Source organism: Malaclemys terrapin, chromosome 1 (assembly GCF_027887155.1).
Source record: "Malaclemys terrapin pileata isolate rMalTer1 chromosome 1, rMalTer1.hap1, whole genome shotgun sequence".
NCBI lineage: Eukaryota > Metazoa > Chordata > Testudines > Emydidae > Malaclemys > Malaclemys terrapin.
Genome location: NC_071505.1, coordinates 149,130,127 through 149,152,974, shown reverse-complemented (window position 1 = coordinate 149,152,974; position 22,848 = coordinate 149,130,127). Strand labels below are relative to the sequence as shown.

Genomic DNA, 22,848 nt, shown 5'->3' with positions numbered 1-22,848 from the left:
TAAGATGTAGTAGTCATAGGTCCCAAGAGACTATGGTCCACCAGTTGTAGCACAGAACCCCCAACATCCCACCAGTCACAGCAGGGAACACGGTAACATTCTAATCACCCCTTTTTCCCCAAAAGAGCTATTGCCCCATTCTGTAAAATCATAGCAGAAAAGGTACTGAAAAGAGACAGAAAACTACTGAGCATTTGGGACATTCCAAATGAATGAAAAAAACGCATTCGAATAAGCTTTCCCTCCTGCTTTCTTCATTGCCAGAACTGCCTCCTTCTCCCCTCCCTTAAAATTTTACTTATTTTTTAAAAAGGCAAAAAACGGAAGAGAATTAAATAGCTGTAGCTTTTTAATTAAGAGGTAAAGTTAAAAAGCTCCCAGATGATCTATGGGTGAAGAGAAGCAGAGAAAGCCATGTTTGAAGAATGGGGAGGGAGAAAGGATAGTACCAAAAGCAACTTCACAGGCCACAGGGATGACAGTTGCATATTTAACTTTTTATTTTATAATACAAAGAAAAGCTTTCTAGTCCAATTTATGAAGCACTGAAACCCCACAGCACAGGATACAACATCACCCACCAATTTCTGCATGGAACATATCCATGTTCTAAGTGTCTCTTTTCCCAAAATAAATATTGCCTGATGCTTTAAAATGCCTTTTTGTATCAGTGTAGCCTTACCAATATTGCTGCACCAGTGCAAGACACATGGTAGGTGGGGCTTGCACAAATGCAACTCACCCCATTTTACACTAGCACAGTGCATCTATGGGAGAGGTTTGCACCAGTGTAGCTAGTGATGCAAATATACCTAATGTAGCCAGGTCCTTAGAGCAGAAAAGACACTGAAAAGAGGCATGCAGAAAGCTAGTGAGCATTTGGGATGTCCCATTAGTGATAATGACCAGGAAAGGATAAAATAACTAATTTGTTTTTCTTCATGTTCACATAAATTAATTATACTTTCAGATTACAAATCTGTGTCTGTTTCAGTGTCTACTCATGTTGGAATTACCCTTCCATGAGCCAGTTCAGACCAATCGAAGAGCTGCTCAGTGTAGCTGATGTCACCCAAACAGCTCCTGAGAACGGATCATAATTTCAAAGAGAGAGAAGCAGATCAGGAAAATGTATAAATAACTAAAATGTGTTTTATAACAGGGATTATAATGCGGGTTGCAGCTAATGTTGTGAACGGTGAGGACAAAAATGCATGGGGTCTTTATTCCCTTGTAATCTGCAAACCCTTCTGATTAGCCAGGAAGGGTGAAACCCTGCTTGCCTTACTCATGTGTGTAGCCCCAAGGTGAAGGCAAAGCCGGCAGTCTTCCCACATGAGGATGCAAGCGGGATCTGTCCCTTAGTGGTGAACTGAGAAGAGAGACTGAAAAATGTTGGCTTTACCCTTTCCTGCACTTTACAATGCATAAAGATGTCCTCACACTTAAATAAAAATCCTGCTTGCTATTTACACGAGGTGTCCCAGGTCCTCACATCCCTCTCTGTGCTGGAGGATCTTAGGGTGACCAGACAGCAAGTGTGAAAAATCAGGACTGGGGTGGGAGGTTAATAGGAGCCTATATAAGAAAATCGGGACTGTCCCTATAAAATCGGGACATCTGGTCACCCTAGAGGATCTTGGGCAGAACTCTGGAGAGTCTGAACCATAAGGTTATCACTGGTGGTTGTAGACAGAGCTGTGACTCCCCCTCACCTCAACCAATGGGAGAAGGGTTAAGACTTAGCACCCCCTTTCCGGAAGCAGTAAGAAAGCAGGAGACAGCTCACAGCACAGCCTAGAGTGACATCATCCTTCAAATCCTCCAAAGCTCTCACCAAGTCTTCTAGAACAGAAAGGGAAGTGAGCGCTTGATGTTCCAAATGTAAATACATAGAAAATCCCCACCCCCACAACGCACATATTTTAAACCTTTGGGACAGAAGCAGGAAAGGGCAGGTTTATAGCTATATGTAGATATAGATAGCACTATAAAATTTTGCTTTGCAGTTCACTTAGACAGAGGCAGTTTCTGGAGTGTAAACCTTCGCTCTTGTTGGGCTAATTCACATTAATACAGTGACCTAATGAGTCCTGATTCTCATCTCACCTCCACCAGCTTTACATCGGTGTTAAGTCCATTGACTTCAATAGTTACTTCTGATTTGCCCCAGTGTAAACAAGATCAGAAGGCTGTGTATCTCTAGTAAGAGAGAAGAAACAGACCCTAACTAAGCTAATGAGGCAAGACAATTTGAGGATTAATTCCTACGGGTAAGAATGTCCTCAGATCGTCCTTCTGTTGCACTAAAACCTAATAAAGCAGGACAATTGAAATCTGCAGATGAGGGAAATCCATGAGCCCTAAAGATGTCAAGTTGGTTTATGTATGGATTTCTCACAGACGGCCCTGCATTCTGCAAGATCAAGTTTCTGACCCCTATTGTGAGTGACCCTTTGACTGCAGATGAATGCTGTGATGTCCTTTAGAGTCTGCAGCCAAAAGAGGCTGCACCCTTAGTACTAAGGGATGTGTGAACAATTTATGTGGAGTATAACTTTCAAATCCAGTCCCACAACTACTTAAAAGCCAGACAATTTGATCCTTTCACTGATGGTTACCACACCAAAATTATTCATCCAATGAGCTTGTCTAGTGAAGCTGAACAGACCGGTCCCCGTCTGGCAATTTGTTCACTGGAAAAGATGCAATGCAGGAATAAGGTTCAGAGAACTCTAGGGTTGTACAGTCATGCAGAATGGGAGGGCTTGTGGGTGGATTAGTATGAACGTTTCTTTTGATTTCCACGTATGGCGGGGTGTGCCCCGTATGTAATTTCAAGTTGTGTATTTCATGTGATCTCAATGCACAACAACAAATCAGCTAAGGATCCTTTAAAAGAAGAGATAGGCCTAAGACAGAGAGTTTAGATCCAGATTCAGATGTGGATGCAAACTTCCCCAAAATTCAGGTAGTTCGTATATGGTGCTCTGGTTCCACCCATCATACAGATGGATCAGAGTGGCAGAGTTCAGATCTGGATTATCTCAAAGCTCTGGGGTCAGGAATCAATGTTTCATTTTAGTCCATTGTTTCTGTACCTCAGAGTTTGGATTCAGACCTTGATTTGAACTCCTCAGGATCTTTCAGACCTGATGTTCTGACCCATCCGTATTTCTACTCTTTCACCAACCTTGCCTGAGTTTGGAGCCTGCAGTGACACACCAATCCAGGCAGGTTTCATGGGTTTGGGTGCAATTGTTTTGCACAGCTCTGCACGAAGGGAATGTTCTTTCATTATACGGATAATTGAGACTTTAATTACCACGGCATTTATGATGTCATCAGTGAAGTAGTACCAGACACCCAAAGCAGAGTTTGTGGGATATTGTGGTCTTTGCTGTGCTGTTTAGCTGAGCAGCTGTGAAGGATGTTTTGTTTAATGTGATGGGCAGTATTTTTCAGTGACCTTCCTGGTATCTTACAATGAGATTAGGTCTTAAAATATAAGAGGCCAATTAGCATGGAAATAGAAATTAGCTCCCCACGCCCTTTGGTGACATGGAGAAAGGCCCCCTACCATTTTCCCAGGAGTAACTCACAGAAACGTCAGGGGAAATTCCCGGCAGATTTCTGTTGTCCGTACTGGTGAGGCCTGATTTTCAGCAGTGCTGAGCATCTGCAGCTGTTGTTGATGTCACTGAGGGCTGTGGGTGTGCAGAACCTCTGGAAACCAGGCCAAGGAGTGTTTTTGGTGTTGGGAGCAGGAGGGATGGGAAAGGAGGAGGAGACGGGTATTCTGTGACCGTTGGAAACAGTCTTCATAAGGCCGAGTAGGCGGGACAGCCATTTAGGAGGCACGGCAACCTGCCCCAAGTGAAAAATGCTCACTGTCCGGAAGACAAACTGTACAGGGTCAAATCTAATCATCATCGTCATTGTCGTCGTCATCGTCATCGTCATCATCTTCGTCGTCATCATCATTGTCATCATCGTCATCGTCGTCATCATCTTCCGTGTTTATCTTCCCAGAGAGCACATCCTCTATCCAGTCTTCCAGCTCCTCAGCTGTGGGCAGGTCATCATCATCCTTGATTTCCATCCAAATACTGTCTGCCTGAAGGAACAGATAACACAGCAAGAAATCAGAGCACCTCCCTACCAGGGGCTGGCTGGTGGTAGGATTACTTCACCTCTCCAAGGAGGGGGTAGGATTAGCTCATTTCTCTAACTAGGTGCGGTGGGATTAGCTCATATGTCAAGCAGGGGCTGGCAGGATTAGCCCCCCCTTTCTAACAGGGGGACTCAGTACTGCTTTACTAAGGCCTGGGCAACATTTAAAATTTAGGTCAGCATAGCTACATCACTCAAGGTTGTGACAAATCCACCCGCTGTAGCCTGGCCCCTGGTGTAGATTCAGCGAGGGTGACAGAAGACCTTGCTTCTGTTGCTTGGGATGGTGGTGATCCTACACTAACAGAAAGACCCCTTCCATCGTTGTAGGCTGTGCCTATACTACTGGTTTATGACGGTATAGTCCCTGTAGTGGAGACATGGCCAAAGATTGTAATAGCTGTACTGCATGGAACTGATCATGTTCTTAAACTGACGGTTAGGAACTGGGCAGGTAATAGCATGCATTTTGATCACATTTTTCTCATTATTGGACCAGCTAGCTAATTATATTAACCAATAGTCCATAGGGAAGTAGCTCCGCTGGTTTTAGCCCATTTCACAAATTAGTTTCATATTCCTCTCCTTGTCTCCAACTATCTCCATGGATTTGTTCCACTGGATTTTCCAGACCTCATCATCTTTACTCATCTCCCTGAGCCTTCCACTCTTCTCCTGCCAGCACTCTCTCCGGCCTATCACACAGTCTGGAGGGACACTCTTGGGGTTACAGCAGCTCCTGCCATCTGGAAGAGCCTTTTCCCATAACACCTCTTTGCCTCACTGACTCCACAGTTCATTCCAAATCTGCAGAAAATACTGCCCATCCCCCTGGTCTGTATGTGTTAAACTCTTCTCTCTGCTCATATCATTTAAAGCTGCAAACCACTGTGGATTTCTGTCGGTATGAAAGACACTGTACAAAATAAAGTTGTGGAGTAGTGAGAGGAGGCATAGTCTAGTGGAAGGGGACTCAGGTGACCTGGGATCTATTCCCTGTTTAGCCACAGATTCCTTGCATGACTATGGAGTTTCCCTAGCTGTAAAGCGGAGATAATGACACTATTCGTTCATGCTTTGAAAGGCACTGGAGCAATGAAATCTCCAAAGCAAAGTCTTTCCTTGCCTGAGGGACCTAATTTGCTTGGGGTCCTGATGTATGTTTTGATAAAATGTCTGGTCACATTTCCGCCTCTAGGGAGGGATTAGATCCCCAAGTATTTCCTTTATCAAACAGGAAGCTATCAAAAGAGATACAGAGCTTGATCCTGATGCCCTGCGAGTAGTCCCATTGAATTCAATGGCACTGTTTGGGTGAATGAGGGCTACTCCTGTGAGTAAAGACAGCTGAATCAGACTCATTGCATGTGTGGCAAATATAGCTGCAGTATATTGCAATGCACAGTGGCAGGACTGATACACCGCCACAGTGAGAATAGGCAGTGGGAACCTGGAACAGAATGGTATTTTTATTGGCGGATTTCTAGAGAAGTGATGGGAACAGAGAGGCTACTCCCTCTGAAGTCAATGGAAATGGTGTTACTCCGTTTTATATCAGTGCATCTCAGTGGATTTACAACACTGTCAAACTGGAGCATTGCAGTGCTGAATCAGGCCCAACATTTTTCTTTTTTTATACCGCACCAAAATGCACCTTCCTTAAAACTTCCTTCTAGATAAATGGAAAACATACTGTGACAGTGTACCCCATAAGGCTTTATGGGGAGGGGGTGCTTATAAATGTATGTATGACATAACTGGAATATGTTTTGTGCTGCCTGTGCCATGTAACATATCTCCGTAAGGGTTATGATCTACTATATCTATTCATCCTATTTGTACATATATATCATTTTCTACTCGAGGTTAAGAATATGGGCTGTATGCTTGCCTGATTTCTAAGTAAGCTTTGTGAGGCATTTGGTCAGCTTCTTTAGGAAGGAATTCGCCAGGTTAAGTACCTGATCAGGAGACACTTGGGGAACAATGCATCTTGGAATGCTCCAATCCACATGAGAAGTCTTCCTGGAGACATGCAAGATGCCATGTGGACAATGGCGTCGGCCTGCAAAGACTGAGTCATGCAGGGGCATGTGACTTGCCCAGGTGACTCCAAAACTCCATCTTGGAGCTGGGCTTTGCATAGGAGGGAGGTCTCCACCCACAAGAGAGAGTCTACTTAAACCTGTGGGAGACCCCTCCATTTTGTCTTCAGCTGGCTAAAGAAGGAGCCTCTCCACCCCCCCCCAGGATACTTGAAGGAGACTGAAACAAAGGACAGTAACTGCAGGGGGTGTGAGTGATAGCTGGACCCAGGCTAAAAGGAGATTAGCCTGTAAAAGGGAGCACTCTGGAACTGGTGAGGAAATTATCTGTATTCAGTTTGATTAGGCATAGATCTGCGCATTTTATTTTATTTTGCTTGGTGACTTACTTTGTTCTGTCTGTTACTACTTTGAACCACTTAAATCCTACTGTCTGTATTTAATAAAATCACTTTTTATTTAGTAATTCACTCAGAGTATGTATTAATACCTGGGGGAGCAAACAACTGTGCATATCTCTCTATCAGTGTTATAGAGGGTGAACAATTTATGAGTTTGCCCTGCATAAGCTTTATGCAGGGTAAAACGGATTTATCTGGGTTTAGACCCCATTGGGAGTTGGGCATCTGAGTGCTAAAGACTAGCACACTACTGTAAGCTGTTTTCAGGTAAACTTGCAGCTCTGGGACAAGTGATTCAGACCCTGGATCTGTGTCTGGAGCCAAACAGGAGTGTCTGGCTCAGCAAGACAGGGTGCTGGAGTCCTGAGCTGGCAGGGAAAACAGGAGCAGGGGTAGTCTTTGCACATTGGGTGGCAGCTCCCAAGGGGGTTTCTGTGATCCAACCTGTCACACATACTTAGGAGAATGAACTAAAACTCTTATAACCCCTATGGTCAACAATCTAGCTTGTTTACAAAGAAAACTATAGCAAAGCTGTGGTCAAATGATGGGATTCACCTCTTCTGAAAGATCTCTAGATACATAGGCACCGACTTCTACGCTTTTCCCTGGGTGCTCGACCCCTTCCGCCCCCGCCCCCACTCCACCCCTTCCATGAGGCCCCGCCCCTTCCCACCCCTTCCCTGCCTCCATTCCAACCCCTCCCCAAAATCCCCACCCCAACTCCGCCCCCTCCTTGCCTCTATTCCAACCACTTCCCCAAATCCCCACCCCGGCCCCACCTCTTCTCCTGAGTGCGCCACATTCCTGCTCCTCCCCCGTCCCTCCCAGCATGCCGCCAAACAACTGTCCTTCCCAGGGCAGGAAGCGCTGGGAGGTAGGCAGAGGAGCTGGGACACGGCGCGCTCAGGAGGGGAGGAGGAGGTGGGGCGGGGGTTGAGGGGAGCTTGGCTGCCAGTGTGTGCAGAGCACCCACTAATTTTTCCCCGTGGCTGCTCCAGCCCTAGAGCACCCATGGACTCAGTGCCTATGTCTAGATAACCTCTGGATAGTAAATATGTTCCAATGGGTAACCGGCATTCATGGCCAATATCTCATTATGTGTCATGTTCTTGCTACCAACTGGTCTACTCCCATAAATTTCCATTGGTGTCTATTTAATATAACTTTAAAATTACTTAAAAGGCAAACAACTGCTGCAAATTCATTAACAGGACACATCTGGGACTAGTATCCAGGGCGCTGGATCCAGGGCATTGGGTTCTATTCCTACGTGACCTAGTGGGCAATCTTATGTAAGACATTTCATCTCTCCATGCTTCTGGTTTCCTTCCTTCCCCTGCCTTGTTTATTTAAGCCTGGTCCACAGTAGAAAATTAGGTTGGTTTAACTACATCAGTCAGGGGTGTGAAAAACCCACCCACGCTTGTCTATGCTGAAGCGCTACAGCGGCAAAGCTGCAGCGACACAGCTGAGCCACTGTGGTGCTCTAAGAGTAGACAAGCCCTTAGTCTGTAAGCTCTTCAGGGCAGGGTCCGTCCCTTAATATGTGTACATACAGGGCCTAGCAAAACATGGCCCCAGTTTCTGATTAGGGCCTCTATCCACTGCTTTAATATTGTTAAATGGCTTGGCTTAAACCTCATCTAAACTGTTGTGACCTCCACCCCTCATTTAAGGTTGCTCAGAGACAGATAAACAGCCCCATCTAAGACAAAGGGTATGCGAGCCCACTCAATGATTTGGATTTTGTGGGTGGAGAGCTCCATAAGGGATTGTTTGTGCATGTGTGTGAGCTAGTCTACACTTAAAATGCTTCAGCAGAGCTGCTGCAGTGATTCAGTGTAGACACAACCTATGCTGACAGGAGGGATTCTCCTGTCAGCATGGGTAACCCACCTCCCTGACAGAAAATGTATTCTGTTGACCTAGCACTGTCTACACTGGGGGTTAGGTCTGTATAGCTGCGTCTTTCAGGCATGTGGATTTTAGCGATATAAATCCCTAGTGTAGGCCAGGCCTCTGTGCGGGTGGGTGGGTAGGTGGTACAAAATGAACACAAGCCGAGAGACAACAGAAGAGAGAGACAGAAGCAAGACAGAAGTAAAGTGAGAAAGTCAAGCAGACACTGCCTGAAAGAACAGTAATGTGGCCCTGAAACAAATCTAAGAGAAAAGCTTTTTGGACACAGAGTTCTGGCTGGAAAGGCAGGCTTGGAACAGTGAACAAAGAAACCGTCTACTGCTATGTGATTCCTCCTGTGTTCAGAGAAACAGGACTTTGTCCATTCTTTGTAAATAAACAAGGCTGCGCCAAAGAAAACATCAGCCCCCATCACCAATTTCTAATTCCATGTGGAACACACACAGGGCCTCAAACTTTGATTAGCCACTTGGGTCAGAAGGGGTAACAATATAAATAATCATAATAGTAAATCAGCCACATCTGGTAATCTGTGTAGGTGCTTGATAACTTCTGACCCAAACTTTGCTGTTTTTCTACATTTCCAACTTTTCCACTGACTCCAGTAGGAGCAGGAGCAGGCCTGGAGTTACTTAATAATACTACTGGTTTGCCCTTCTACAGCACCATCCATCCACAGATCTCACAGCACTTGTCAAATAGGAGCAAATGAAATCTTGTAGTATCCCTCCGATACACATGGGTTTCATTATCCCTGCTGTAGAGAAGAGGAAACTGAAGGGTGAACTGATTTGCTCAAGGTCACAGAGGAAGTAGATGGCAGAGCCAGGAATAGACCCCCAAGGGTTGGATCCTTAGCTGGCATAAATTGTCATATCCCATTGAAGTCCCTCTTGACTCTCCTCTGAGGTCAAATTAACATTCAGATTTTTTATTAACAAAATTTCAAACACAAAAAGGATCGTTAAACCCAGACTCCATGTTATGAGTATTTACATAGTTGAGGGAATTCTGATTCCCAAGCTGCTGCGTTTCCAGACAGCTCCTTTTTATGGTTATAAAAGGTTACATTGCACAGCATCCAGCCATGAAAAGAAGAAGCCTGTAAATCTGGAGTATGTCTTAGAAGTTCTCAGATAATCTCGACGTTTCTGTCAGAATGAGGAAAATGTTTTTTTTTTTCCCTCCATTGTCTTGCCATTTGGCATGTTACGTGCATTTTATTTTCCTGACTGTTCCTTATGGTTAGTTGTTGCTTGGAAGCAGGACTGGGTCCCTCACCTGACTGTCAGTACATACATAGGGAGTTTGCAACCCGACATTAGTCCCACACAAGCCTGGTACAACACAGTGGAAATAATAGCTTTTTAATGGCAAGATTTACTGCTCATAAAACCCAGGCAGGTAGCACAATGGCAAAGTCTGAGTCACCCAGAGCCTGATCCTGGGATGTGCTGAGCACCCTGGACTCCAATGCGAGTTAGGACTCAGCACCTCTCAGCAACTGCACTGGTTACATGGGTATGTTTTGAGTTGATTTGCACTCTCCATGGTAACACAATGGCATGACTTAGAAACAGTTGCCAACCTGGGAGGAAAATTCCATGTGTTTGTGAAGTGCAATAGGACGGGGCTGCTTAGCTTTTGTTTTACTGTGCATGCATGTGAAACAGAGTAAGAGTTGAATTATACTCCCCAGATTGTGTGCATGGGTGGGGAGGGACTCGGGGAACCTCCCTCACTCCTCTGGTCTAGTTCACCCTCCCCAGGGCTAGGCTCACTGTGGCTCTCGTCACTAGGAAACATGAAGCGGGGATGGCTGGTCAGTGCTGCCGGCAGTACTGGAGGCCCAGCCTGTGTTTCTGGGCAGGGTGAAGCCAGGACTGTGACTCTTCTGCGCTGGGATGGCTGCATGGTGGAATGTATTGGATATACCTGTTGAACAGGTATGACAAGGGCTTCTCCTACCTAAGCAGTGAGAAGAATTAAGTCTTTCTTCCTCCTCTACCCCATTGCAGCTCGAGCCATGCAGGAGCCCTCACTGGTTTTGTGATCGAGCAGTGTCATGGCTAGAAAAGGGCCTTTGGTTTTAGACTACGGGGGTGTGCAGTTGGGAAGGAACGGCTACACTCACAGTTTGCGTAAGGCCTGGGGGAAAGTGAGGCGTAATTAAATTCCATTAAAAGACCTCAGAGAGAATATGCTAGTGTGCTTATTGTCAGCCAGGTGCCTATGTAAGAACAGCACCTGCTTATGGACCAGTTCTGCTCCCTGTACATTAAACCCAGTGCTGTGGTCTAAGTACATGAGTTCACCCTCATCTGCTTCACGGTGGTGAAGACTGATACATCCACTGGCACTGTGCTATGCCTGTGATCAAATTCTCCGTAGTGCCACTGAACACAATGGTCTCACAGTGGGCTGGAAGCCTAGAGGAAGCCCTGATATTCAATATTCTTTCCACGAAGTTCCCACCATTGTCAATTTATATTGCATCCTTCGGGTTTCTTACTGTATTTTTAATCTGTGCAGCTGCTCACTGTTGTCTGTTAGTGACTGTCTTTCCTCACACAGTCAAACTGTGCCCTTCTGGTTTTACCATGCAGCTACCCTCTTCCTTCTTTCAGTCCCTAAGCTATCTTTTGCTGCTCTGTTTCTCTGCTGAGACCTATAGAATTCCATGCAAATAAGACCCTACTGTGAGTGACTGACTAGGAAAGACCCCAGGGGAAGTGATGAAAACCTCATTGTACGAGTCATTTAAAATTAAGTTGGATAAAGCACTGGGGAACAGTCTGTAGGGAACAATTGCGCATTGGCCAGAGGTAGCCTACAAGTGACTCAGTAGTAGAACTGGGCCCAAACTGAAACTGGATCTGAACATTCCTGCACTTTGAAGTGTTGAAAATCCAGATCTAAAGGTAAATTTTGTGGCTTAACATTTGCTCTGCTCACCGGGGTGAAATTCTGGTCCCACTGACGTCAACAGCAAAACTTCTATTGACTTCACCGGGGCCAGGATTTTGCCCTAAGTCTTGTCCTTCTTAGCATCTCAGATTCTTACTGGATTTGCTGTGTTTGTCATACTCACATCTGTGACATTTACCACCCCGATTTGTGGCTTGAATAGGTCAATCTTGAAGATCTTCTCCCAATAGGTGATGAGCTGCAGCAATTGGGGGGGAAAAAAGGAAGCTAAGACAAAGGTATTTAAACAACCACTTCATATTAACACAGCCAGCTGGCTATTGAAGAACAAGCCATCCAGTGATCAGTCTGGTCCTGGAAATCAGAGATGAGCTGTCTTGTGTGGCAGTGTAAAGAGCTAACCAGTGGGCTGTCCCAAAAGCATCCATCTAATGGTGGCAACACCAGATCAGTTTCTTCTCCAGCACTGTCATGCAGATTTGACTGGGAGGTGTATCCTAGCTGGTTAGTTCCCAGTTTGCCATGTTATGTCTCAACTTCTCCCACATTTTCTCTTCTCTTCCTATACATTCTCTGTGTGCTCTGGTAGGATGAGTGCACACACACACACATACACACACACACCCCCACACCAACAGCCAAGGAGGGAAATGATCCTCTGCCACTCACCAGAGGAAAGTCATCAGGATCGATCCACACAATGCTTAGGTCAGGATTGTTGGTGTTCTCCTTGGCGACTTGCTTCAGAGTCTCCAGGAACTCAAAGCCATCTGAAATGATATATATGAACCTCCTAGTCTCTCAAACAAGCACCCCGATACACGCTCCTTGTTTTGTTGCAATGTCCAGGCTAAAGAGGGCGTACAAGGCTCCTTTTTATTTAAAAAGTTTCTAGCTAACCTCTGTTCCTTGTGATGATGGCTGCTACATGACACTTCTCTAGCAGCCTTCCTCCGAGCATATCAAAATGAATGAAATATCAATTAAGCCTCGTAATCCCTCTGTGAAGTGGGGCATTTGCATTATCCCCATTTTACAGATGGGGAAACTGAGGCACAGAGCAAGTGAAGGGTGGGATTTTCACTAATGCCTGAGTGATTTAGGACCACAAATTCCATTGACTTGTGCTCCTGAATCACTAAGGCACTTTTGAAAATCTCATCCTAAGTGCTTCACCCAAGATCACACAACAAGTCACTGGCAGAATTGGGACAAAAAAACTAACGGTCCTGAATCCTGTTCTCTGCTCACTCAGCTTGTGCAATAGGACTCTAGGAACTGCCATCTGAAACTAACTAATAGTTCATGCAGAATATTATTTTATCTCCAACAGCTGCCAGAGTCAAAAGCTTCTGAGGAAGATGTAAGCCCCTCACGAATCGCTTGTCTGTGCCACACTTACCAGAGAGAGGGGTAAATTTCTTCCTGACCCGAGCTGGTGACCAATTTAAGGCTTGGAGCATGAGGATTGATAATCCTTGCAATTTAATCCTAACTGGTGTAGTTGCTGAGGCTATTCTTATTCACTGGCTAAAAGTTCACACAAGCATCCTGACTCCAGATCCCTGTCTCCCTTTTCCCACTTTGTGTATGGGGTTCTCGCTGCTCGATGGAGGCAGGCCCTGCTGAACTGGTCTGACAGGCTTGCCAACTGCCAGACTGCATTTGCTTTGGAAACTTTCTCATGCCAGGTAAGGTATGGTAACTGAACTGCAAAGCAGCAGACACACCTTCCTTCTGGGCGACGCTTCCTTGTGGCTGCACTTGTGAAGGGGAGAGAGACTTCCCTTTAGAATCAGCACAGATCCTGGGATGCTCAGTGCAGGGATTGGGATTGGGAAGGGATTGGGAGGAGGAGAAGGTGTCTCCAAGATGTGGAGTCAGTTTAACAGAGTGTAAGCTGATGTAACACACACTGTGGGGCTGGGAGGCAGGAGTCTTGCAGGAAAAGCAACTAGCAAGAAGGGGTGAGGTGGTGTAAGTCCTTGGGGCTGAGAAGAGGGCCTATGTGTGAGGCTCATACCAGGTAACCATAATTCAAGTCAAAGCGGATCCTAGGTACAATAGATTTCCAGCTAGGTGTGGGGAGAGACAGGAGTTATGTGGAGGTGGGGAAGGGCCTCCTACCCGGGTCGTCTTCTTCGGCGAAGGCCACAATGTGAATTCCATCCAGGTCATCCTCCTGTGGACAAGAAAGCTGTTACTGACTGGTCAGGAGAGAGGAGGAGAGAGCATTGAGAGGGGGAGGGGCAGCTCGAGCGCAGGTTGCTGTTGGAGATGAGGAAAAACGGGGTGCCATGAGGAGAAGTATCTGGATGAGGAAGAGAGGGGCACTGTTAAGAGCGTCTGAGACTGAGTCATGATGTGACATTAGAGGGTGGGGCTTAGGTGGGGTGGAGATGTGGAGGTGATGGGTACCCCAAAGAAGAGTTTGGCTGGGGTTGCTGTGGAGTAACACACAGCATTGGATGGGATCTGCTGTGAAAGATGAGGAGGAGGCCACCACGCCAAGCGATAGGTTTGGAAGCGGGGAGAGAAGAAGGAGGAAGAGAGCACTTTGTAAGGCTTGGACGCAGTTGCTAAGAGAGATAAGGATGCTCCTGCAGGCCTGGCAGTGGTGGAGAGGCATTGTTCCTGTAGAAGACCTAGTGCCCCATGGGTGCTGTAGACAGCCAGCTGAGTACAGGGTCTTTCTACACTAGCTGGAGCCTGAACTCTCCAAAATGCTTCCCTGCTGCCAGTGCTCAGTGTGCAGGGCCATGGCCACGCCCCACCCCCCACAGACATGCCCCTTCTGGCATCAGCTGGTGTCCCTCCTCCTCCAATAATGGGAGCAATGAAGAGGCTCAAATGAGTCTCTGTAAGAGGTGAAGAGCACGAGGTTTTGGAGGGGGGTCACTGTGAGTAGTGAGGGGATCAGACGCGGTGGGTGAGAGGTAAGGGGATCAGACGGGGCGGGTGAGAGGTGAGGGGGATCAGACATGGTTGGTGAGAGGGGAAGGGGCTCAGATGGGGTGGATGAGGGGGGAGGGGGATCAGACATGGTAGTTGAGAGAGGAGGGGGCTCAGATGGGGCGGGTGAGCAGTGAGGGGCTCAGACGGGGCGGGTGAGCGGTGAGGGGCTCATACGGGGCGGGTGAGCGGTGAGGGGATCAAATGGGGGGGTGAGAGGGGAGGGGATCAGACGGGGTGGGTGAGCAGTGAGGGGGTCAGAAGGGTGGGTGAGAGGGGAGGGGATCAGACGGGGTGGGTGAGAGGGGAGGGGGTCAGATGGGGCGGATGAGAGGAGAGGGGAGGGGGCTCAGATGGGGTGGGTGAGCAGTGAGGGGATCAGACGAGGCAGGTGAGCGGTCAGGGGATCAAACGGGGCGGGTGAGAGGGGAGGGGGATCAGCCGGGGCGGGGGAGAGATGAGGGGGCTCAGATGGGGCGAGTGAGAGGGGAGGGAGCTCAGACGGGGCGGGTAAGCGGTGGGGGGATCAGATGGGGTCAGTGAGAGGTGAGGGGGCTCAGATGGGGTGGGTGAGAGGGGAGGGGGCTCAAATGGGGCAGATGAGCAGTGAGGGGCTCAGACAGGGTCGGTGAGAGGGGAGAGGCCTCAGATGGGGCGGGTGAGCAGTGAGGGGCTCAGACGGTGCGGATGAGCGGTGGGGGGATCAGACGGGGCGGATGAGTGGTGAGGGGATCAGATGGGGCGGATGAGAGGGGAGGGGGCTCAGATGGGGCAGGTGAGATGTGAGGGGCTCAGACAGGGTCGGTGAGAGGGGAGGGGGCTCAGACAGGGCGGGTGGGAAGGGAGGGGCCTCAGACGGGGCGGGTGAGAAGGGAGGGGCCTCAGACGGGGCGGGGGAGAGGGGAAGGGGCTCAGACCGGGCAGGTGAGCGGTGAGGGGATCGGACGGGTTTGGTGAGAGGTGAGGGGGATCAGATGGGGCAGGTGAGAGGGGAAGGGGCTCAGATGGGGCGGGTGAAAGGTGACGGGATCAGACGGGGTCAGTGAGAGGTGAGGGGGCTCAGATGGGTGTCTTTGTGAGATCTGACAGACTTAGATGAGGCTGATGTGAGAGGCTTGGGTGATTTGCTCCATGAAAGCTGTGGGGGTGCGAGTAGGGCTTGGCTAATGACATTGGCAAAAGCCAATGTATCAACCAGGCTGTTTATTGTGCACCTGCTACGAAAGTCGTCTTGGAATTATCCCACGTTAAAGCCTCAGTTTCTTCATCCTCTGCCGATCCCAGTTTTCATTTCAATTGATTTTAATGCAAGAAAAAATTCCCATCTAAATGCTAATTTCTTTTCCCCTTTGAGCCCAGAGGTGACAAAAACACTATCCAAAACTAAAAAGAACAACAACAACACAATAAAACAAGCTAAAGGATTAAATGGAAAACATTATCTTTAAAAACAAGAGATGGTGTCGGGCCTGTCCTAGCTTCTTTGGGGAATCCCATTTTTACAGGGATACTTAGGGCAGATTTGCTACAGAAATCAGACCACAAACAGATTGTGTAGCCTGCAGTTTTGTTTTTCCTTTACATTTGCCAGCAAGATCATTGCACAACATACTAAAAAAAAAATCTCTCTCTCCTTAGACAAATGGAGCCAGATTCTGATCTCAGCTGCACTTGTGTAAACCTCGAGTAATTCCAGTGATGCCACTGTGACTATTCTGAATTTACACCTCGGTAACTGAGATCAGAATCTAGCCCCTGATCTCTTGAGTATAAAAATCTCCTTACCTTAATGGATGAAAACCCTGTATTTTAACACTGTGGTTATTAGCAAACTTTCCAGCACTGACTATCCATGCTTTTTTCAAGACTATATTATGACATATTTAATATTAAATCAAAATCACTGTGGGTGAAATCCTGGTCCCATTGAAGTCAATGATAAAACAAAATGACCATTAACATCACTGGAGCCAGGATTTAACCCAATATATGAAAACCATATTTAAAAAATAACTGAAAACCCTGGGTCCAACAAGACATAAAGACTGAACGACTCAATCGTCAAGGTTTCGTTGCATCATTTCTTTCCTTATTGTCTCAAGGACTAATTCTGCAATCAGTTCTTTTGAAAATCAGGCCCAAGGTGTCTCAAATTGGGCAGCCAAGCAGACACTGTTGAAAATGTTGGCCCTGAGCTCTTTGGAGAAATAATCGTATCTTCTTCAATGTCTGTAAAGCACCATGGGTGGCAACGCCATGAATGAATAATATTAAGTGAATTTGTCAGAATGCTGGACACAATTGGAGCTCCTGACTGGCTTTTAATGTCACACCCATGCCTATTAGAGCTGAGTCATTTGTAGCAAATAACTCATTCTATGAATGTCACCACTTTTCCCCCGTTCACAGAACATGGAATTCTTGCCTATGTTCTTACATTTCAAATTGCTGGTGAATTTCTTCAGACTCTTTTAACTGCAGTTCATTCAAACTGTGGCTATTACAATCAATGTACAATTTGTTCTGTAACTCATGTGACTAACCTAACAATCCCAGCCTGAATTTCGAATTGGATATCTATTGTAACATTCACAATTCATGCTGTGTAAGTTCCATAAGTCATCCAGAAACAATACTACATGGCTGATCTATCTAATTAACCCTGTGAACACTACAGGTGAATAGAGGATTCCTTACCCAAGGATGTTGAATATGAGTATATTGTAGTCACCATTATAGGCTCAATAAGAGTTACATCTTGAACCAGCTAGAGTGGTTACTTAACACTGAAGTGAGAATATCTTCTCCTCTTCTGTACTCTAGACCCAGCTGCTCCAAGAAGCAATTATTTAAGGTGCTGGGAAATTGCTTCTTTAAATCTTGACCCAGAGTGCCATTTGACCAGTTTACGCGAGGAGATGAATTGTTATAGTTATTATGTTTTGATTTTCCTCAGCACTGTGCATTCAGCACCATTGTCCCTGATTCTGGCCCCGATTCAGCAGTCTATCTCCAAACAGCAAAGCACTTAAGCATGTGATTAAACTGTACACACTGGAAGCTATGGATGAAGCTGCATAATCATCCAATGTGCTCGTAAAGCTGCAGAGGCTTTGGGGGATAATGCTGCTGTCTAATCATCACAGCTTGGAGCTTTTCTCTAGCAATTCACGAGCCAGAGCAGATTTGTTTCTCATTCAAAGATTTCAGGGGACTAAAGGCTTCCCTCCCTTGCATGCTTACCCAGGTCTCAAACATGTCTTCTGGGCGCAGCTTCCTCAGGGTGGCTCTGGAAAGAAGAAAAGCACCTTCTCTTAGGATGCAGGCAGGTTATTCACATTGCTGGTGTGAATGGAAAAAGCAATCATGGAGCGGATACCTACCAGTGGGATTCACCTCTCTAGGCCCCTTCTGAGTGTGGACAGAAGGGTCAAATTCTGCTCTCATTTCATAGATTCATAGATGCCAAGGCCAGAAGGGACCATTGTGACCATCTAGTCTGACCTCCTGTATAACACAGGCCATAGAACTGCCCCAAAATGATACCCAGAGCAGATCTTTTAGAAAAAACATCCAATCTTGATTTTAAAATTGTCAGTGATGGCAATTCCACCACGACCTTTGGTGCATTGTTCCAATGGTTAATTACCCTCACTGTTAAAAAATTATGCCCTATTACCAGTCTGAATTTGTCTAGCTTCAGCTTCCCTCCATTGGATCGTGTTATTCCCTTCTCTGCCAGATTGATGGGCCCATTATTAAATATTTGGTCCCCATGTAGATACTTAAAGTCTACAATCAAATCACCCCTTAACCTTCTCTTTGTTAAGCTAAACAGACTGAACTCCTGGAGTCTATCGCTATCAGGCATGTTTCCGATACTTTAATCGTTCTTGTGGCTCTTTTCTGAACCCTCTCCAATCTGTCAACATCCTTATTGAATTGTGAGCACCAGAACTGTTTCGGGAACTATTTCAGCAGCAGTTACACTGGTGCCAAATACAGAGGTGAAATAACCTCTCTACTCCTACTCGAGATTCCTGGTTCTGCATCCAAGGATCACATTCGCTCTTTTGGCCACTGTACCGCACTGGGAACTCATGTTCAGCTGTCTTTCCACCATGAACTCCAAATTCTCTTCAGAGTCCCCACTTCCCAGGATAGACTCCCCCATCCTGTACGTGTGGCCTACATTCTTTTTCCTAAATGAATATATTTACACTGAACCATATTAAAACACATATTGTTTGCTTGAGCCCAGTTTACCAAGCAATCCAGATTGCTCTGTCTCAGTGACCTGTCCTCTTCATTATTTACCACTCCCCCAATTTTTGTGTCATCTGCAAACTTTATAAGTGATGAGTTTATATTTTCTTCCACGGGGTTAATAAATATGTCAAATAGTGTAGCACCAAGAACCAATCCCTCAGGACCCCACTGGAAACACCCATTTGATGATTCCCTGTGCACAATTACATTTTTAGAACTATTAGCTAGCCAGCTTTTAATCCATTCAATGTGTGCCATGTTAATTTAATATGTTTCTAATTTTTTAATAAAAATGACATGTGGTATCAAGGCAAACACTTTACAGAAGTCTAAGTATATTACATCAACACTATTACCTTTATCACCTAAATTTGTAATCTCATCACCATTATACTGGTACAACTCTGTTGTTACACCCTACTGGAGACACTTTGGAGATATGGTTCCAAACACCATGGGTTGTCCCATATGTGTGTAACTGACAGCATAATGTGGCCCATAAGCTTTTTGAGAAGACAAGGTATAGTTCTACAACAATCCAGGGCCATTTACACTCACACTTCCCAAATGAGCCACAATCTCCATTCACTTCTGCTGGTTTTACCTCAGTGTAACTCAACTGACTTCCATGGAGTTACTCCAGATTTACAGAAGAATTATGACCTATGGGTTTTATGTGAGTAATTGAGAGCAGAATTTGACCGAATATATCTACACTAGAGATAGCGGAACCCCCAAAGAACTGGGAGGTTAGATTCAAATAAACACCCTAAATTTTGGATGCTTATTCAAAATGTCTGAACTGCTTGGGGCTGTAAAAGAACTGGAGATCCTGAGAGAGCAAACGCCCTAATGAGAAGTCAGGTATATCAATTAAGGTTAAAAAATACCTTTCAGTCAATGTTGCTAAGCTGATTTACAGCAGCTGAGGATCTGGCCCCATACGAATAGTCTCTCTGATGGAATTTGGACACTAACCACTCAGAAGTAGGAAGCACAGCGACATGAAAGTGGGTATGGTCTAGTGGTTAAAGCAGAGTGGGCCAAATTCTGTTTTCAGTTAAATGGATGTAAAAATCCAAAGAAACATCTCTCAGTGGAATTACTACATAATTTACACTGGTGCAATTGGGAGCAGAATTCGGTCTGGTCTGGAAACCGAGAGTCAAATCTCCTGGCTTCCATTCCCAGCTCTGCACTAATCTGCTGGTGATCTTGGGCAAGTCACATCACTGCTCTATAGATCAGTTTCCTGAGCCATGCGCTGGAGATCGTACTGTCCTGCTGTAGCATGCAGGTGTAGTGTGAAGCTGAATTTATGAACCTTTACAAAGCCTTTGTATTTGGAGTTGAAGAATCAGGGTTCTAATTATGACTCCCCCAAGTGTGTGTGAGATTAGGCTAAGAATTATATACTCATAGAATCGTAAAACTGGAAGGGACCTCAAGAGGTCATCTAGTCCAGTCCCCTGCACTCATGGCAGGACTAAGTATTATCTAGACCATCCCAGACAGGTGTTCTTTAAAATCTCCTATGATGGAGATTCCACGACCTCCCTAGGCAATTTATTCTAGTGCTTAACCACTTTGACAGTTAGGAAGTTTTTCCTAATGTCCAACCTTCCTTGCTGCAATTTAAGCCCATTGCTTCTTGTCCTATCCTCAGAGGTTAAGGAGAATAATTTTTCTCCCTCCTCCTTATAACAACCTTTTATGTACTTGAACACTGTTATCATGTCCCCTCTCAGTCTTCTCGTCTCCCGACTAAACAAACCCAGCTTTTTCAATCTTCCCTCATAAGTCATGTTTTCTAGATCTTTAATCATTTTTGTTGCTCTTCTCTGGACTTTCTCCAATTTGTCCACATCTTTCCTGAAATGTGACACTCAGAACTGGACATAATACTCCTGCTGAGGGCTAATCAGCGCAGAGTGGAGTGGAAGAATTACTTCTTGTGTCTTGCTAACAACTCTCTTGCTAATACATCTCAGAATGATGTTTGCTTTTTTTGCAACAGAGTTACACTGTTGACTCATATTAAGCTTGTGATCCATTATGACCCCCCAGATCCCTTTCTGCAGTACTCCTTCCTAGGCAGTCATTTCCCATTTTGTATCTGTGCTACTGATTGTTCCTTCCTAAGTGGAGTACTTTGCATTCGTCCTTATTGAATTTCATCCAATTCATCACCATTTCTCCAGTTTGTCCAGATCATTCTGCATTTTAATCCTATCCTCCAAAGCACTTGCAACCCCTTCCAGCTTGGTATCGTCCACAAACTTGATAAGTGTACTCTCCATGCCATTGTCTAAATCACTGATGAAGACATTGAACAGAACTGGACCCAGAACTGATCCCTGCGGAACCCCACTCATTATGCCCTTCCAGCATGATTGTGAACCACTGATAACTACTCCCTGGGAATGGTTTTCCAACCAGTTTTGCACCCTCCTTATAGTTGCTCCATCTAGGTTGTATTTCCCTAGTTCGTTTATGAGAAGGGCATGCGAGACAGACTCAAAATCCTTACTTAAATCAAGCTATACCACATCTACTGCGTCCCCCATCCACAAGGCTTGTTACCCGTTCAAAGAAAGCTATTAGGTTGGTTTGTCTTGATTTGTTCTTGACAAATCCATGCTGACTGTTACTTATCACCTTATTATCTTCTAGGTGTTTGCAAACTGATTATTTAATTATTTGCTCCACTATCTTTCCAGGTTAGGGTGACCAGACCGCAAGTATGAAAAATCGGGACAGGGGTTCGGAGTGTGGTGTGGTGGTAATAGGAGCCTATATAAGAAAAAGACCCCAAAATCGGGACTATCCCTATAAAATTGGGACATCTGGTCACCATATTCCAGGTACTGACTGGTCTGTAATTCCCCAGATTGTCCTTATTTCCCTTTTTATAGATGGGTACTATATTTGCCCTTTTCCAATCCTCTGGAATCTCTCCTGTCTTCCATGACTTTTCGAAGATAATTGCTAATGGCTCAGATACCTCAGATATTCTAGGATGCATTTCATCAGGCCCTGGAGACTTGAAGACATCTAACTATGCCTGTTGCCTGCAGCACATGGATTCACTACAGACTCTCTCTGCTATTCCTTTCCCGCTCTTCTTTTGGGGTTTGAACCTCCACATCCCTGTTTCCTAGCCCACTTTCTCTTTTCTCTCACTGCTTAGGTGAAATCACAGCAGCATGCTCTGGGATGGTGGTGAAGTTGTGATTCAGCAACTCTTCACCACAGGGTGGAGTGCGTACCTAATGAAGATGTGCTGCAAGGTGGAGGAAAGCCCTTGAAGAGTCATCATAGCACATGAGAGGGAGTGGTTGCTTCTGTACATTTGATAGCTTTCTACAATGCCATGGCACCAATACAAAACAGTGATTCCAGGACCTGGCTAGTTCCCGAGTGGAGAACTCCAGACAACAAAATGTCTGAGGGACTTGTAGATGTCAGGTAGCAGGCACTAATGTAATACGTTCTTTCTCCCACATGGCCCCTCAATCCATTGCCACACTCCCTTTCTGAACTCTGTCCAACCTGCCTCTCTGTTGCCTGTTGCTGACTTGACCACTGAGAAACGAGTGAATGGCAGGTGGGTTGGATAGAAGGAGACGTGCATAGGAGTCGAGCAGGGAAATGGCAGGAACATACAGGAGGCTGTAGCTGGGAGATGTAGGGAACCAGCAAAAGGCCAGGTTAGAGTACTTCTGAGGGGTTGAGAGATGGCAAGCTGGGAGGAGTGAGAAATGAATCTTCAGCTGGGAGGGGGCTGTATTCCATCTGTTGGCGAGGAAGTGATATACTCCTCATCAGTTGTCTAAAGAGCTCAACTGCTGACTTAACCTCATGTTCCATACAGGGCTGGTCATTTCCATTTCCAGCTAAATGCACCTCCCAGTTTTGGCTTATGTAGTTGTATGCCCCAGGTCCAGAAGCAGGACAGGAAGAGCTTGTCTGTTGTGAGGGACTCAAAATGAGCTGCCAGGAACACATCACTGGGACCTGAAGATTTTCCTCATGACACAATAGGCTCTTGATAGGCTGGATGTTCACAGATATATGATTTCATTAAACCCCTTTTACCTCCCCCCCGCCCCAATCCTGGGTGCAGATGGCGTCAGTCGTCCCCTGCCTCCCACCAA

General features: G+C 45.9%; 1 protein-coding gene across 2 annotated transcripts in view; it reads right to left on the bottom strand.

Annotated features, from left to right (window-relative positions):
* Window positions 1-476: 476 nt before the first annotated feature.
* Window positions 477-22,848, bottom strand: part of CASQ2 (calsequestrin 2) — a 57,096-nt gene continuing 34,724 nt past the window's right edge. Inside the window, exons 7-11 of one of the 2 annotated variants that reach the window (XM_054043362.1) lie at window positions 17,666-17,711; window positions 13,598-13,652; window positions 12,140-12,240; window positions 11,634-11,708; window positions 477-4,117 (exon numbers count right to left, since the gene is read on the bottom strand). In XM_054043362.1, coding sequence (XP_053899337.1) covers window positions 3,923-4,117; window positions 11,634-11,708; window positions 12,140-12,240; window positions 13,598-13,652; window positions 17,666-17,711 — 472 coding nt within the window. In that variant the 3' untranslated portion in view covers window positions 477-3,922. Of the gene's footprint in view, window positions 4,118-9,457; window positions 9,694-11,633; window positions 11,709-12,139; window positions 12,241-13,597; window positions 13,653-17,665; window positions 17,712-22,848 lie in introns of those variants that run through there. The other variant, XM_054043372.1, reaches the window with a different exon arrangement.